The 19046-nt window shown below is 41.8% G+C and overlaps 1 protein-coding gene across 1 annotated transcript in view; it reads left to right on the top strand.

The window, feature by feature from the left end:
- LOC149241784 (hyperosmolality-gated Ca2+ permeable channel 2.3-like) overlaps positions 1 to 19046 on the top strand; it is a 387638-nt gene that overhangs the window by 18867 nt on the left and 349725 nt on the right. Inside the window, 1 exon segment of the mRNA XM_089374051.1 lies at positions 7612 to 7764. Coding sequence (XP_089230177.1) covers positions 7612 to 7764 — 153 coding nt within the window.

Below are 19046 nucleotides of genomic sequence, written 5' to 3'. Positions count from 1 at the left end.
CCAAGAGGAGGAGTTCCTGGAGTATTGGATGCCCTAACTAGGTGTAGATGCTACAATGAGGATTGGTCATGTTGTTGCCCGAATTGTACAGGCACCGCGACAACCGCTCAAGGCGGGGGCTGTCACTTTGATCCTCGCTCACGCTGTTCTAGTTGTCTCCCAACAACAGGCTATGGGGGTAGTCCCTATGGAATGAGGTGAAGGAAAACAAGTTGGGAACCAACTTGTTTGGGAGACGCGGATGAGTGGCCTAGATACTTGGTTAAATTAGAGCAAGATTTATTGATTAGATTAGATTTTCAAGTAATGCGACCAATGCCTTAATGGAGTCACAATTCTTGCTTATTATAAATTGAAACCAAGTGGCCAGATGGACACCTGCTGCTTAAATGCTTGACTAACCTATATGAAATGCAAGTCCTAAAATCTATGTGAAGTGCAAGGATCTTGGTTAGTTTTAGATTATATGCCTAGTCTAAGTATGACCTTCCCTTAACTATTTTGAAGCTGGGCTCCAAGGTAGGTTGTGGGAAGGAGGCCAACAGGAAGCAGGCTAGGGCTTGATTAACGATACCTTTTGTTGTGCTCCTATCACCCGATGCCTCCAGTGCTATAGAGATTGTGGCCCTGACGACTGCAAGGTTACCGTGTTAACCATCGAAGAGTTGTTGAGGCCCCTCAAGCTAGATGAGAAGGGTTGCCCTATATTTCTATCAACCTAGCTTATGCTAGGATGTAAATGCAAGCTAGATCTAGGATGCTTAATGCGAGATGATGTGTGAAATTTATCTTCAGTTAAGATTGTTTAAGTTACTCAAGTACTTAGTGAGAATCAACTTATTACAAGAGTATTTGACAATGATGAGAAGACAATTTTGAACAAGATAAAGTGCTTTAGAGAGACAAGTGCAAACTTCAATAAATTCCCAAGTCTAGATGCTTAACCAATTTGATCAACGTATTCACAAAGATATGAGATGCCAATCACAATAATGTCAATGCTCAAAACCACTTTAGATCACCAATGAGAAAAAATGTTAGATGTTGGAGTGTTTTTAGTGCAAAATTTAGAATTTTTTGTAAAACTTAGAGCGAACCATAGAGGTGTTAGATCCCAATAGTCAAATCAATAGTATTACTTCAGAAAATTCAGCATTTATTAATGTTATGACAACAGTAAGTGCATGCTAAATCAATAATGCTTATGCTTGCCCAATGCTAACACTGATTTCTGCTAGAAGTATTGCCTGGAAAATTCTGCGAAATTAACCCTAGACTCTTCTCATCAAACCCACAAAAGCCTAGAAAGGGTTTGGCAAAATTTACCGACCACATAGGACCTTAAGGTCACTCCTCCCAACTGGCTGCCAAATAACTTTGTTGTTTTGGGGCACCAAAACTCCTCCAAAAATTCTGCAAATTTAGGAGCAGACTCTTGGATGTTAGTGGAACAAAACCCATAAATGTTTTGGGCTAGTTCCAATCTCCCGGAATTACCCAAATTTGGTGCTACGCCCTCCTCTACTAGTTTTGCGTCCCCCTCAAGCTACTACTACAAATTTGGCCTTTTTTCAACTCTTAAATGGTTGTAGAATTCCCTGCAAATTACTCCCGATAGGTAAGAGGGAAATCCCTTCCTCAACCTTGCACAAGTTAGCTAGCAACAACTCCACGAAATTTTGTCCAGCAAAAGATTGCGCAGGCCCTAGGAATGTTGAATTTGGTTCTCACCGGAGCATCAATTGTTGATGTTTCTAACTCTACTTAGCTTAGAAACCCTTCATGCACTTTCTCTTATTTATTCCTACCTACTTGTTATTTTTCTTTAACAAGTTATTTACAAAGTAAATACTGAAAATAAACACCAGTGCATGCTCAACATATTACAGATCAACAACTAAAAGAAACAAGAACAAACACACCACATGACACCATTATTTTTGGACCAATGTCCCCGGAAAAACCCAATGTGGGAAAACCGGTGCAACTATCCGAGGGTTTTCTTATTAAGCAATATCAGAGTACAATCTGGGTATCGAAACTGGCCTACCCAATAGAGAATTTCCTTAGCAGCTATACCTCACAGTTTGAGAGAAATCTCCTGGCTGAAACCCCGAAAAACCCTTTCGACAACTCCTCAGCACAAAACTGCTCCTGCAACCCCAACATCTGCCCAATTTGGATTGTGTCAGTCCCTCTCTGTCTCACACAGGCCTTGCATTAGCGTTTCTAGGCCTACGTCAGTCCCAGAAGGCGCTGCATCAGCTTTGGGAGCCTTTGTGTCAGCTGCGCTGGCCCCTCTGGTGCTCTGCGCAACACTTGGCTGCCTCTGCGTGGCCCTGTGTGAGCCCTTGCTGGCTCTGTGTCACCCTCCTTGGCTACTGTGCTGCTTTCCCGACACTATCTCTGCCTTCTCTATTTCTCTGTACTCAATGCTCCTCAGTTGCTCTCTCGATCACTGATTCTATCTCTCTTAGCAAACCCCACTCTAGAGAATAGAATGACTAATCACTCTGGTGTAATCTCCAAGTGACCCTCAAGACTCCTCTTATACTTTTCCTGTTGATGATTCAACAGCCAAGATTAAATCCCTAATCAATGGCTAAGATTAGATCTGGCTTGAGCCATGTCTTTTGGACCACTCTAACACAGATTCATATTAATTCTCATTAATATTTTATTTTCTTGAAGTTTAAACTTAGGGGCTCCATTAAAAATATTAATCATTTTAATATCTCTTGATTTGTTTAGAATCTGTCTAAACCCTTTCTGGGTATTGGAGACCTCATGTGCCCCAACCTCTCCACCAAATTTCGTGGCTAGAGCACAGATGGTACCCCAAATCAACACTCCCTCTTAGAGAGGACTGTGCTCTGGTAATACTCCTCACTGAGTATTACTCTGATCATCCGGCATCGTTACCTGTGCTGATGCTATGCCTTCTTGCCCAACATTCTCTTCACTACTGCCTCTTGTACTGTTGCCCATGGTTCTGCCATTGCCATTGCTGTATCTATACGACAACTCCCTCCGCATCCGTGCTGCCCACTGCTGCACTACAACTCAGTTACTAAGAAGTAAGTAGCTGATCTCCCAACTGACCTCCCTATTGGGCTAGAAACACCCATTGACGCTGAAGTTCCTTTGCTGCTGACAAGTGCTCCCTCTTTCTGACCTTTGCACTGCTGCAACAACTCCCTGCATCTCGCACCGTTGCACACCTCGTTGTGCCTTCCTGCACTGGTGCAACACTCTTGTGCCTCTCGCATTGCTGTAGCCTGCTAGCTTTGCACTGTCTTGGGACTCCTGCACTGTAGCTCTCTCTGTCGCTCCATCCGCATCCGTCTCTACCCACTCAGCTAGTCTTGCTACACCTTGTCGGGGCTCCTGTAGCAAGGTTTAATCCAAGAGGTTGGGTACCTCGAGGATCCTGCCCCTCATCACCTGTAGTCCACCTGAATACAGCTTGATGTCTCCCCACTTCCGCTCAAGTGGCGTGTGTGCACTCATGGCACAATCATCGTTTGTCAAAACTTCCTTCTCTACCCGTGCTGGTGCTGCCTTAGTGTCGGAAGACTCTCCCTTACTCTTCTTCCTTGGGCACTGGGTCACATAATGACCCATCTGCCCACAGTGGAAGCACTTGATCTTGGAGAGATCTTTCGTCTTCCGCTTCTCCTGCTTTTCCTTTGATGCTAGGGCCACCTGCTTGACCTTGATCCCTTTGCTGCTACTATCTGTCTTCGACTGGCGTCTGATCTCTTCCTGGCGAAGAGCTACCCATATCTCGTCCCAAGGTGGGAGAGTCCCTTTGCCCAGGATACTCTGGGTAAACACTTCCCAATCTTCTGAGACAACATTCAGGGCTGTCCTCACCATAAGCTCCTGATCTGGTGTCGCTTCTATAGTAGTCAACTAGTCTCGGATCTCATTCATTCCTCTGAGGAAGGTGTCAATTGATTTACCCTTCTTCATCTGATACGATCTCATCTGGTTCTCGAGCAATATTCTTCTCTACACAAAAGTATGTTGGTACAAGTTCTTGAGAGACTCCCACATCTCAACTGCCGTTTCCTTCGTGGCTATATGTGGTACCACATGATCCTTGACCCCGTCAAGAATAATGCACTTGGTCCTCGCCATCGCCTCTTCGTACTTGTCATTATCATTTGGGTCGACTGGGATAGCTATTGTCTTTAAGGCGAAGTTCTTGACACGATTCCTGTCAAGCACTAATAAGATTATGGCCTTCTAGATTGCGAAGTTCGATGCTCTGTCAAAGTCTATCCTAGTCTCTTACCCCGTGCAGTGCCATGATGCTCTTCTACTTCCCTCTTGGAAATTCTTTGTTCGACTCCTTTGAGTCTCTACTTCTGTCTGGAAGTTCTCTTCTAGACTCCCTCTAAGTCCTGATTTCCCTCCTGGAAATCCTCTTGTCGCTTGTTGAGATGCCCCCTACTTTGATCGTCTTGTGCCACTGCACTGCTGATTCAGGTTCCTCGGTAACAACTCCTCTAGCCCTGCTCTGTCAGGTATTGTTCTGACTACAATACCTCACCAACTCCACTTTGCAATATTCCTGTAGCCTTCTAGACCCCAACAATTGCCTCTCTGTTCACTGCATCAGCCCCTCTGCCCCACGCTGGCTCTGCGTCACCCCGGATGGGTTTGCGTCAGCCCTCTGGCCCTCTGCGTCAGCAAAGCTGGCCTCTCTGAGGCTCTGCCCAGTTCCCGGCTTCTTTTGCGTGGCTCTGGCTGGCTTTGCGTCACACTTACTTGGCTTCTGCGCTGCTAGAAACAATTTCTGTCACCTCGGGACCACTGTTTTCTGCTGCTATTGCTTCGCTCGGCTGATGTCTTTTAGTCCTCCTGTGATCTGCAATCAGGCTGCGATACCATGTTGAAGTTTCTAACTCTACTTAGCTTAGAAACCCTTCATGCACTTTTACTGATTTATTCCTACCTACTTGTTATTTTTCTTTAACAAGTTATTTACAAAGTAAATACTGAAAATAAACACCAGTGCATGCTCAACATATTAAAAATTAACAACTAAAAGAAACAAGAACAAACACTCCACATGACACCATTATTTTTGGACCAATGTCCCTGGAAAAACCCGATCTGGGAAAACTGGTGCAGCTATCTGAGGGGTTCCTTATTAAGCAATATCAGAGTACAATCTGGGTGCTGAAACTGGCCTACCCAACAGAGAATTTCCTTAGCATCTATACCTCACAGTTTGAGAGAAATCTCCTGGCTGAAACCCGGAAAACCCTTCCGGCAACTCCTCAGCACAAAACTGCTCTTGCAACCCCAACATCTGCCCAATTTGGACTGCGTCAGCCCCTCTCTGTCTCACGCTGGCCCTGCGTCAGCCTTTTTAGGCCTGCGTCAATCCCAAGAGGCCCTGCGTCAGCTCTGGGAGCCTCTGCGTCCGCTGCGCTGGCCCCTCTGGTGCTCTGCATAGCACTTGGCTGCCTCTACGTGGCCCTGCGTGAGCCCTTGCTGGCTCTGCGTCACCCTCCTTGGCTACTACGCTGCTTTCCCGACACTATCTCTGTCTTCTCTGTTTCTCTGTACTCAATGCCCCTCAGCGGATAAAGTAGGTAGTGTGCCTCAACATGTGTGCCACGGGGAGGGGGCTCACATAGAAACTATCAACATCATCTCAAATAACCAAGCATGAGCGTGAATGCATGTCAATGAACTAGGGTGTATCTTCCATAAGTTACTAACTAGTCAAAATAATGTCAACACACCCTTAAATTGGTAAATTAGCATGAGTGTTTGTGCAAAATAGTAGTGCTCCAACAATAGCGGGTCTAATCATTATAATAAAGTGGATTGTTGTCATTAAATCAGAAAAAGCCTAGGATGCCGTCATATGAGCCTTAGTACCAGTGTTGTTAAAATCGCGATAAAATCGCGATTTTATCGTAAAAGCGCGATTTTTTCATTTAGCCGATTCAAATCGCGATTTATACATAAAAATCGCCACTTTTTTAATAACGATTTTTATCGAAAAAATTGCGATTTTTTATGTTAAAATCGCCAGAGGCGCGGGCAGCGGGCGTTTTATATAGAAAATCGATTTTTCTTTTATTTCATTCAGCAGTCCGCGCGGAGGAGGAGGAGAAGAAGTGAGGGCACCAGCTTCTACATCTAGAGGGAAAGAGAAAGTTGTGCCATTTTCTCGCAAGAGGGGCAGAGGAAATCAATAGGATTAGACTTTCATTTTATTGTATATGACATTATGACATGATGAGATACATTATCATATTTTTTGTTGATATTTTGAGGCTGAGTTGGACTTGGGACTCAGGACTTACTATTCAGGACATGATTCAATGTTATGTGTGATTTTAGCGCTAGAAATGATATTAAACATCTTATATATTAGTTTTTTTTATCATATTTATGTGTCAATGTATTTATTTTATGTTGTAGATGGTTTAGATATTAAAAAAATTGAAAAAAATTGAAAAAAAATGAATATTTTTGTGCCAAACGATTTTTTCCCGCTTTTTTCCGATTTTTTCCCGATTTTAACGATTTTTTCCGCTTTTTTCCCGGCGCCGATTAAATCCCGATCGCGATGTGTGCAACACTGCTTAGTACCACATACTACCAAAATAAAATGCCCACAAGATGCTTCTAATAATATAAAAATAAGCATATATTCCCACTGATCCATGATGAGAAAATATCACTAATACCATGGTACAAACATAGGTGACATGTAGCCAAATTGCCAAGAAGCTCCACCTAAACATCATGCACCACCAACAATGTCTATCCCAGTCATATAGTAGTCCGACAACATAAGAACATAATCATAGAAAATGCCATCTCCATTATGAGCAAGATACAAACTCGGCGTACCATCACAAAGTTGAGTACATAATAATGGAACATCTTATTAGGCCTTAGGGGTGTAGATTAATAACTTTGAAGTTTCACAATACCCTCTTCTCAAGAGACTGACACTTAATTGCTGAAGCATTTAGTCATGCAAGCAATAAGGGTAATGTTTGGAAATGAAATGTGCATTTTCATAAAGTGCCCTTGGATTCGATCAATCCTATGTCAATATCATTATCATTTTCCATGTGTTTTAGAATGTGCACAATCATACGCATGCATCATAATGGGTAACATTTTTCGCCATAACAATAATTTTCTTTCCTTATATTACACTAATAAAATTAATTTCTTATAACAATGTTTCCCTCAATTTGCTATTTCATTCATTTATTGAATTTGAATTTTCTTGTGGGGCCATATTACAACACACCTTTGATGAAATGAAAACCATGAAACAACTTTGAATTGTTATGACCATGAATAAGTTTTTGATATGGATATCTGAACTTTGGGGTAGAGTCATAGTTAAAAGTTTTATTTCATTTTTTTTTCCTAATAAGAAATAGCAAATGTAATTAATAATCTAAGGGCATATCTTTTTGAAGGTTTGTAACACTTTTGATTTCCCATTACAAATGTGTATTGAGTTAAGTTCATTAGTTTAATTTTTGCTAGTCATATCATTGCTTTTCAAATTATTATTCCTTCTAAGATCTAATCGTATCTTACTTTTCTCTTGCACAGTGTACGAATATTTGCAATGACGGCCATTTTGTGCATTGCTCTTCTCCTTCCAATGAACTATACAAAAGAGTGGCGTCCCAAAGATTTTTTCCACATTCCTTCTAAATCACTAGATTCATTCGGCATAGCAAATATTAAAAATGGTTCTAAAAGGTTAGATGCTAGTTTTATTTTTTGTGATTCTCTAACAAGTGATTGGGATTTTGATTTATGTCATGTTTTTACTTATTAGAGATTTCCCTTTTAGAACTTGAAGGCAATTTTTTTATGTACCTAATGATGAAATCTTTATTATGTTTTTAGGTTCTATGCACATGAGATGTAAATAAGCTCATAATGTTGGAATAAGGTTGTTCCTTGCATATTATAATTTCAATGATCATAAAAGGCCTTCTTACCCTTAATTTCAATAGGGGTACATATGTATCAGTGTTTTTTGGTAGCACCATGACAAGCCCAAAGATTGCAAGTCAAAAGCCTTGTAACCCATATGGAGGCCCTGTATTATGGTATCCTCGACCTATTATGGTTAGCCATGGTCGATCCCTTTGGGCTAAGTCCTTAGTCTTTTTGTCCTGTATAGGATTCGGGGGCTTTGATGGATCTCAATGGGACTCATGGTTTAGAGGAGCCATCATTTTTGTAGTGATGATCGCACATTGTAGGGCTAATTTAGCCTATTACCCAAAAAAGTGGGTGACCCCATAGGAGAAATTTTTTCTCCCATTTTGCACATCCATTTAGCCAACCATGTAGACCCTGACAACCACCACTAGCTTATGACGTGCTATTTGATCTCTGCCAAATGCATCAATCATATACCTTCTCACCCATTAGGCAAGAGCACATGGACGAAGGTGGGTTTCCGATCAAAAGGTACTTAATTCATTTTGCAATCAAGTGCTTATGCTTGTTTGTATTTGGGCTTTTGATATGGATTATAGGGTGACTTGGAAGAAAGAGGGAATTTGACGTGATCTTGTTCCCTCATTTTAAATTTGGGGGTTAATCTTTGATCCTAGTCTAGTTGGACCTCCCCCAATGGCCCAATGGGTATAGGCCTTGATTGAGATAGCATGTTCTATATGTCCCTATTCCATACTTAGCACTTTCCATCTTACATTACAAGCCCATATTCCACCTCTCTTCTTTGGGTTCAATTGACCATTGGTTTTTTGAGATTTAGCGCCCATACATCCACATACTTGGGTAGGGCTCGAAACTTTTCCCTAGGAGGTTGATGTAGCTAAAAGAAAAAGGAAAGAGCATATCATAGCCACAAAATAAAATAAAAGAATATCAAAATGCAAAAAGATGGTTGATACATAAACATTAGCACGTGGGCAAAAGCCTAGCATGAGCTCTACCTCACTCATTATGGCCATCACTCGGTTTTTGAGCACATGTTGCTCCTATACATCATAAGAGGAACCCTTGCATGTCCCAACCTCGATTGTTAATGGTCTGCTTCATCATAAAGGGGGTAATACAACTTCTTTACATTGTATAAAGCAAGCTCTAACCCTTTGAGCTACGAGTAGTAATACAAAGAAAGATCAAGCAAAAGGTGCACAAGAGGGGTGGAAAAACAAAGGTTGAGTTGGTAACTCATGCATCCACGATTGCTCTCTCCTCAGATGTATACATTTTAGATGTGGATCCCCATCATGCTAGTCCCTTTGACCATAGGGTCTTCTCCCATCCGTACCATCATTATTCACTAATAGCTATCGATTGAAGGGTGGAATGAGGAAATGCTACTTCCAATTGGGGGCTGGAAACACCAAATAGGGTTGTTCTTTATGTTGAAGTTCCACGATCTTGGATCTAGGATAGAATCTTAAAATCGCTGACAATACTAAACCAAGAATATCAACGATACTACTTTGCACAATGAAATATAAACAACAGTAAATCACACATGGATAGGAAATGGACAACTTTTTACAATTTTTAACCCAATTTCATTATATTAAACAACATATAATACAACAATCTATGGCTCCCATACCAGGGATAATGGCCCTCATACATCCACTAGTACAAGGTACAACTGGGGCTTGGTGTCAGTCCATTGACAACCAATTTGCCCTCAACAAGATACTCTGACCATCTGGTTGATGTAGCGCGTTCTCTTAGCTCCTCTCGATTGTACCTTATACTTGCCTGGTCCTTCGACTCTTGATTTGCAACTCTTGCCTCTATCAATGCTCCAAGTCCATTTGGCCACTAAATCTCGACTATTGAATCTGCTCCCTAGTTGTGCCTTCGTCCATCAAGGCCACAACACATCGAGACTCGCGTCCAGTTGTTCATAGTTCCACTTATGAACAATTCTCAATCTTCCCATTGCTGCTCTTTAGCTACCCAGGGACTTCAGCCCTCTATGGTCTTCTTGTGCTGCACCGATGAAGACCAACATAGGGCATAGAGGGCTGCCACCTATCACTGCAAGAATTCCATCTTCCACAATGAACACGGGCTAGGAGGACTGCCCATCATCTACTATAGAAGTCCTTCTCCACGCACAAGTCTCAGGCTCCACAACTGCTCCTCTAGTTCGTCAACCCTTGAGCTCAACAACTGCTGCTCTGGCAACTACCTTTATTCATCAAGGTGTTACTTACCGGGCTCCAACTTGGACACTATCACACTGTCCTCCAGTAGACCATAAGTGCCCAATCTTGTCCACACTTGGTCTTCTCTCACGCTGCCCTCCAATAGTGCACGAGAGACCAAGTCTACGTTGTAGCATCTGCACCTAGTTAGGTCATCCCCACACTTAGGTGACCCTTACACATGGCTGCCCACAGACTCCACCAATTTGCCCTTTGTTATGCAATAGAGGATCTATTGCACAAATCCGGGCACATCAATATGTCCTTCACCTAGGACACCATCAACTCATCATCCAAGGGGACATTTGCAACACTCCTTGCTGTTGTCCTCTTGCCTTCCAATCTGATGTCCCTGCTGTCACCTTGGCTGCTTGGTGTCCATGTGGGCTCCTCTAAACAACTCCTAAGGTCTCCTCAAGCTGCCCATCAAACTGATCCAAGTCTAGTCAACATTTTTGACCCAACATCCCTCCAAAAACACTGTTGAAATGATGTTTGACTTCGTTGTTGTGGCAATTCTTGTTAGGGCATGTGCTGCAACCCTAACTCCACCTAACAGTCAACAAACAAGTCCATTGAGGGCGGTGACATACCTTAAGAAGGCACCTCCTTCGCCACGCTTCCTCTTTTAGGGTGCATTCTACCATTGACAACCCTTACGCAGCTCTTGACTGTGTGCTAAGGCCCACTGCATAGCACAACAGTCCTCTTGTAGCACCAACCCCTCAAAAACAATGCCCAAACACCCTTCAAACATCAACGTTTTTCTCCCTAGGGACTCAGCCTAACAGTCATCTTTCTTGGCCCTCATCACAACAAACTTGGCCCTGTTTTCATCACTATTCCAACCCAAAGACAATCCGCACTTGCCTCAACCACTTGGCCTCCTGTTGTAGACTTCAAATCCCTTTCTTCTATGCTGTCCAGAACTCCTCCTTTGCTGCGGCTAGGGTAATTTCTGAGCTCCTTTCTCTAGGAGAGACGTTGCACCAATGGATGACTAAAACACATCAATTCACCCTCTTTTTATAGCCAAATGAGGGGCTCCACGAATTTGTGAAGAGACACATCTATTGGTCAAATTTTACTTCAAGCTTACATGACTTGAAAACCAATAATTACTTGTCAACTTCAAAAATTCATTTCTCTACTTCTATAACTCAGGAATTTGACGATTCTTGAAGCATTGGATTCTCCTTTCCGCCCTCTATCGTCTCATGCCATCACATGTAGAAATGTGCCTTCGGAATTGCCCTAAACACGATTGTGTGCAAAACCCCCAAGCTTGGGTTTCAAGCCCACAAGCCTACTTGTGGCACTTTGACCTCCAACCCTCGGACACTAGGGCTTGGAGTACCTTGCAAGGTACACAAAAGTCAACACTTTAGCCACTCCTACCTAGGGAGGAAACACCATTGTGAGTTCAAGGCCCCAATTTTGGAAGGGACGTCTTATTTTAAGTATTAAATAACCCTTTACATTCAATCTTGGTTCACTTAGATGCAAAAATGATTATTGTCCTTGATGATTGGTTGCTTTCACTAGACTCAATTGTAATTGTCAGGGGGTTCTGCAGCCTAGTTCTTGGGGACCTTACCCACAGGTATCCTAGCCATTTGGGAAGTATATTGATACCCACAGGTGAAGCGTTGAGATTTGTGGGGTCCCCGAGATGTAGTAACACACACCTTTTGCACCCAGGACATTTTTCCACTTTGCACTATATTTTATGATTCTTCAGGATGATGCACCTGGACCAGCATGCCCCTAGGCCGACCTTAACAATCTTTGAGAGATGGCAGTTGATCCAAAACCCAAATGAGGATGATTTCACCTTCTAAGACTGTGAGAATTTTAACTCTATAGCAACAATTGGAAATTATTCTTTTAATTGTGAATTTAATTATGCAGTTTATTTGCTACGACAAATAACGAATAAAATAACAACTGCAATTTTCACCATAAAAAATGTTGCGGAAAATAAAATGTTGGAAACTGAGAAATGCTAGTGCACACATAAAAATGAGCTAGTGCACAAATAAAAATGAGACAATTATTTTTGGACAATTGTCCCCAGAAAAACCCAATGTGGGAAAATCGGTGCAGTAGTTGAGGGTTTTTATTATTATGCAGCAGTGAGAAATTCAAAGTACAATTTTGGATGCCCCGCTGGCGATCCAATCAACAAAATCTGAAAAAAATATTTAGGGCGAAAATTTCTCTCCACCAACAATCCCGACACTTGGCCCTCTTAGAAAACTGGCTGTCCAACCCCTTTGCAGGCCCTTTTGCGTCAATGCTACGTAGACACTCACATGTGTGGCTCTGTTCTACCTTTGATCAAGCCATCTTGCCTATCTCTATCGCTGGAAGTGACTTTCCTGACCTTTGGAAGTTGAATCGACTCCCTCTCCATCCAAATCAAATTGCTCTGCTGAAGCTTCTATGCATGCCCTACATAGCTTCAGAGTGGAATACCTTTGTCTCTTACTGTTGCCTCTCTGGAACTAGAAAACTTCCTCCGGACTCACTGTCTCTACCCCTCTCTATCTTTGCGCCCCCTCTCTGGCTTGAACCCTTTCTGCTGAATGATGCTCTTTGGAAAATTGATCTGCCAAGGGAAACTCGCTCACCTAGTGTTTTTCCATCTACATGTCGACCTCCTCTTATAATCTCTAGTTGAGTCTTCAACGACCAAGATTAGAACTTAATCGATGGCTGAGATCATCTCCAAGTCGATTCGTGTGAGTTTCTAGGGAATTCTCACCTTTCTTAATCAATTACTATTAATTAACCAGTTTTCCTAAGATAGACTTAGGAAAAATTTAAATGATTGTCAATTAATTTAATTGAGCTATCTCTAGGTGGAATTTCTAGAAAGGATTTCTAGGTTTTGGAAACTCATGTGTTTTAGCCTCTCCACAAAGTTTGAGACTATAACACCATCCGATGCTACAAAAACTAATAGAGACATAGGAGGGCTAGTAGCACCTGGAAAATCTCCCCCTTTGTCATTGATGGGCACACATACCCCCCTGCTATCACTGTGTCCCCTGACTCCATGCCTTTGATCTTCTTTTCCTGATTTCTCTCCCCCTTTGACATCAATGGCAAAGTGTTACTCCCCTTGATGAAATATCTTCTTCTAACTTCCTACAAAAAGTCTGTCTTCCTTTAAATGCTTCTCTCCCCTTGACCAATTATCTTCCTTTCTCTCCATGACATACTATGCTTCACATGGTTTGCCACAACTGATTCCACCTGACTCCTTTTGAAATTTTGTCCATGAGTTTGTTTTTCAAACCTGTTGCTCCACAAAGCTGACTAATTTGGCCCCATGTTGATTATTGCTCTGACGACTCCTTCACATTTTCCATTTGTCAACTTGTCAAAGGATAGATCTTCAAAAGTGCAACCACTACTACATAGACTCCCCCTCTTCAACATTCATAAGATAGGGAGTCATTAAACTGGATTCTTCAGAATATCGTATGAACTGACGCTTCGGTCGAATCATCCTGAACCTTGAAATCTTCCATTTTAGAGTCATCATGACCTTTCGATTTTACAAAACCTGAAAGCATGATTGTAGAGACTTTTCCATTCACTTGATCTTCTTGCTTTTGTTTTCTTCTCCAGACCTTCCTGTACCTGGTGTTAGGGTTGTCTTTCATGAAAGATTCCATCTCGTACCTGCAATCGCGAGCTATATACCCATAGTTATGGCATTTGTTACAATCAATGTTAGGCTTGAATGATGGAGCAAATGACATATATTTTCTGTTGGCAAAGTCATTTTGAAATATGTCTTTTGATACTGCAAACTTGCTTCTAGTGTTTTGATAATGTCCTTGATGATCATCCCTATCATACATTTTGCAATCCCTAGCCCTATGCTCGAAGTTAGAACATGAAAAATAATAATTATGAGACATTTTAGGGTACCTGGATGAGAGGTCTTGTCTTGATGATCTTCTGTAGACATTCTTTCCTGGAGGAGGTACAACCTTTTGTTGATCGTTGCGTCTTGGAGCTGCAACATTTTTAACCTTCTTCTGTCCTTCATTTCGGTTTGGCCTTTGAGGGATCCTGTTATCAAGCTTCTCGCCAATCTTGCTTTTCGGGGACTTGGTGCTTGTGCCTTCGTCGCATGGAGCTTCACCTACTTCTTTTGCCTTCATCTTCATTTGAGCAATTTCTTGGTTCTTTTCATCAATTATAAGATCCTTCCTTTCATTGTCCTGCAAATGTTCCTTTTGCCATTCCTTGAGCCTGTTTATTTTTGGTAGAGATGCATCAAGTTCCTTTTGCTTTTGACTGACTTCTGCTACAGATTTCTCTAACTGACTTGTCAAGTTTTTCTCTTTCTTTTCAGCTTCCTGCATTTGAAGTCTTCGAAGGGAAACTTCTTCGACTACCTATTTTCTCTTTCTTGCTTTGTTAAAGACCATATAAGGCGTTGATCATTTTTGCTTCAAATCTACTACCCCTCCTTCCTCACCTGCTTCATTTGATTCACAGTCATCATCATCATTTTCATCTTGACATGCATGCTTCTTTGAGAAGAGATCATGGAGCTTCTTCCAAAGACTTTGGCTGATGAACATTGATCAACTTGGGCTTTTACAAGGGTCTGGCATAGCACTAAAAATGACATTCATGGCTTTTGTATTGTACCTTCTAGATTTGTTGGTAGATGTATCTCTAGAAACAACAGATCGCCATACATCATATGATTGAGCTTGCAGATGGACTTTCATTCTAGATTCCCATATTTCATATTTGGCTTCATCGAATTTAGGAGCTGGTGGTCCAACTTTATTCACTTCATTAATTGCAACACTGGAGACTTCCTTTGATTCCTTTGAACATTTGGCAGCTTGCTTCTTTGCATTTCCCATCTCTGCGCTTTGAGATCTGCCTTCTAGCTGTTAAGATGCAACTTAAGGAACCTACTCCATGTTGATTTTTCTTAGTGAAATTAGGGTTAGCACAATATTTCTAAAATTTTGATAATTACTTTTGATGTAGATCTTATTTTAATTTATTCCAGTATATCATTCAACAATTATGTTTCAGAAATTCAACCATAAAGAACAGTAGAACAATGGAGATCACAACACACAAAAGAAGACAAGATTCACCTTGGGAAAACCCACAATGGTGAAAAACCCAACAACCTTTTCAATAGAGAAATTTTTCTTATTCAATGAGAGACACACCTAGACCTATGGTCAAACTTGGTCTTCTCCTCCAAATCAAGCTACCCAATTTGATCCTACAAGTTAACTCTACCTGTCTGACCCAAAAATTTTGGCCCCCCCTGAAATAGCTAGTTGGCCCAAAAATTTCTGCGCTACAACAGTGGCCTTAGTAACCCAGAAATTTCGCCCCCTTGCAACAGTCGCCCCAGAAAAATGCGAACCACTGAGAGAGACAAATCCACATATTCGAGTTGCAAGAGAGGGAAAATAAATATTTCGGCCTCCTCCTTCGTAGTTTTTTTCATTCACTTGCTTGCCCAAAAACTGTCTTGTGTGAGAGAATGCAGATGCCCAAATGGAGGAGGTCGAGTTGCCTTTACATAGTAGTCTATCTTGGGTGAATGAATGTGTCTCTTGGCCAGGGTGGAGTTAACTTGGAGGGAAGTCGACTTGTCACCTTTGAAGCCAAAATTTACATTTCAAAAACTTAAAATTTTCATCTTTAAAAGTCGCAATGCGTCTTTAACTCAAAATAAATTTTCCTTTGACTCAAGCATTTTTAAATATGCTTTACAAATACAATTACATCTAGTGACCAAATGTACATTATGAAGACTGACCATAGTTACAAATTCAATTCTTTGATACCAATTGTTGGAAATACTGAGAGGGGGGGTGAATCAGTGTTTCCTTCCAATTAGTTAATTTTTAATCTTCAGAGCATTAAATTCACATTAACATTAGATTAACACCACATCGAATAAACACTAAAGAACACCATTTTACAATGCACGACATCAAGATAATACAAAACATATTTTTAGGTGGAAACCCTTTCGGGAGAAAAACCACCGAACACTTCTTAATATAGGTCTTCAATTTACATCAATTAGGAAGTTCCAACTTCCAAGGTTTTCAACAACAACTGAAGGATGCTCCAACCCCCTGGATTACAACCTCCAACCTGAAGGACGCTCCAACACCCTGATTTACCAGCTCTAACTACAAGGACACTCCAACCCCCTAGTTTACAGTCTCCAACTTGAAGGACACTCCAACGCCCTAATTTACTAGCTCCAACTGGAAGGATGCTCCAACGGCCTAACTTGATTAGCTTGGACTAAAAGGATACTCGAACACCCTGTGTAGGCTTTCGACCTTCCCTAACACCACCCCGCCGCCTTGCTCAACAAGATGCCACTTGCCCGGAAGGCACAAGCCTTCAATTTTGTTAAAATTGGCAACCAGGGCAAAACTTCATGTGGGTCATCTTATTCATGGCTAATAATATTTTTATTAGATTCCTCTCGTCGAGAGGTGTAGGATTGATATAAAGATCATCCAATTCCGATAAGTATTCATGGAGATATGAATTTATTTTGATTATGGAATTATTATCAAGCCGACCTACAACTCATGTAGGCTCAGAAGCTCAACAGTCGCATCTATTCACCCACCAACGTTGTGTATAAATATAAGAGGACTTTTCCTCATTTAGACTCACTCATCTCATCACATCTCTCTCTCTCTACTGCGCAGATATGAGTCTCTTCTCTACTGCGCTGAAATGGGTCTCTCTCTCTCACACATGTGAAGCCGGAAGCTGTTGAATTTGAAGCTGCAAATGCAGAAGTAAAAATGGACTTGCGTGGCCTAGAAGATCTCCTCTTTGGAACTGCGCTGTAGGTTCATCTGAACCTCCTCTGAAGGCCGCAACTTTTGGTGGTGGAATGAAGTCAATCCGACGAACGGTTTGCAAGATATCGACTGCCCCAGTTTGAAGCCGGAAACTGCTGAAACTGAAGCTGCAACTGTAGAAGCAAAGATTGACTTGCGTGGCCTAGAAGATCTCTTCATCTGAACTGCGCTGTAGGTTCATCTGAACCTCCTCTGGAAGCTGAAACTTTTGGTGGTGGAATGAAGTCAATCCGACTGTCGGTTTGTCAGATATGGTCTGCCCTAGTTTGATAATGAAGCCGCTAATGCTGATGCTACTGATCTAGGGTTTGCTACTGCTGATATGAATCAGATTTATTGTACTATTTCTCTCTGCTGAATTATTGAAGATAAAAGAAGATTTGATCAAAGGGTTTCCCCACACATTGTGGGGTTTGTCCCTGGCTAGCCGCCACATCTTGTGTCTCTTGTCTTGGCTTGTTTTCTATCGATCGTTTAATGTTCTATCTGCGCTTTACTTTATGTACATGTGATTGCTAATCGGTGGAATATAATAAGAAAAAGAAGTAAACTGTTATAAGCATAGAACATACCATATCTTACCTCCGATATATTACAATTGGTTTACTCAGGCATACCTGAGGTTGGCATTAAGAGGGAGACTACTACACCACATACTACTGAGTAGAATGGTGTGGTGGGAAGGAAGAACCACACGATGATGGAAGCTGTCCGGGCCATGCTACATGATCAAAGACTTCCAAAGTTTCTATGGGCTGAAACTACAATCACCGTCGTATATGTACAAAATTGATGCCCTCATCAAGCATTGGGTTCCTAGACTCCTGAAGAAAAATTCACCGGTAAGAAACCTGATGTTTCTCATTTTAAAATTTTTGGAAGCCCTGTATACTTTCATGTGCCGAAAGAGAAAAGAAATAAATTGGGAGCATCTGGAAAGAAGGGAATTTTCGTGGGCTATGGTGAAAATACTAAAGGCTATAGAATCTATGTAGCCGGTCAAAGGGAAGTCATAATTAGTCATGATGTCACCTTTGACGAAGATATGGCTCTCAGCAAGGTGATCAATCTTCCGACTTTGAGGAGCTCTCAAGAAGCCGACACCAGGGAACCGAAAGAAAAGGATGATGAATTAATGCTTGATGTAGAAGAACCCATGGATCCGATTGATCCTCCTCCATATGAGCCTTCCTCTTCTAGGAAGAGGCCTTCATGGCTTAAGGGGTTACTTGATGATGCTGAAGGACATGCTGCACCCCGAGGAACCTTTCGTGAAAGTAAGAAACCTAATAGGTATCAAGGATACCTGACCATCATGAGCACGATCATACAAAATGAGCCTTCGTCATTCTTAGATGCTGTCAAGCATCAAGTATGGAAGGATGCTATGACCGAAGAATATGAGTCTATCATAAAGAATGATGTTTGGGAAGTAGTTCCCAGACCCCAGGACAAGACTGTTGTTACTTCCAAATGGCTTTACAAGATAAAGCATGCAGCAGATGGAAGCACGGAAAAGTATAAGGCTCGTTTTGTTGCTCGAGGTTTCTCCCAAAAGGGAGGTATAGACTATGATGAGATATTTGCACCTGTTGCCAGATATACGACTATCCGCTCGATCATAGCCCTTGCCGCTTCACAAGGATGGAACCTACATCAGATGGATGTCAAGACTGCGTTCTTGCATGGCTCGATCAAAGAAGAGGTCTACGTGGAGCAACCCAAAGGATTTGAGATTTATGATCGAAAATCTCATGTATGCAGGTTGAAGAAAGCTCTCTATGGGCTGAAGCAAGCACCCCGAGCATGGTATGAGAGGATCGATAGCTACTTGATGAAGCTGGGATTCATTAGGAGTGAAGCCGATCCTAACCTTTACTTTAAGGTTGAAGATGACAAGCCTCTCATACTGGTA

The sequence above is a fragment of the Pinus tabuliformis genome, chromosome 8 (genome assembly GCF_031772625.1).
Source record: "Pinus tabuliformis cultivar Carrire ecotype Pingquan chromosome 8, CPIR1, whole genome shotgun sequence".
NCBI classification, from domain to species: Eukaryota; Viridiplantae; Streptophyta; class Pinopsida; order Pinales; family Pinaceae; genus Pinus; species Pinus tabuliformis.
Note: the sequence above shows the minus strand (reverse complement) of the source record. Positions and strands in the feature narration are given on the sequence as shown.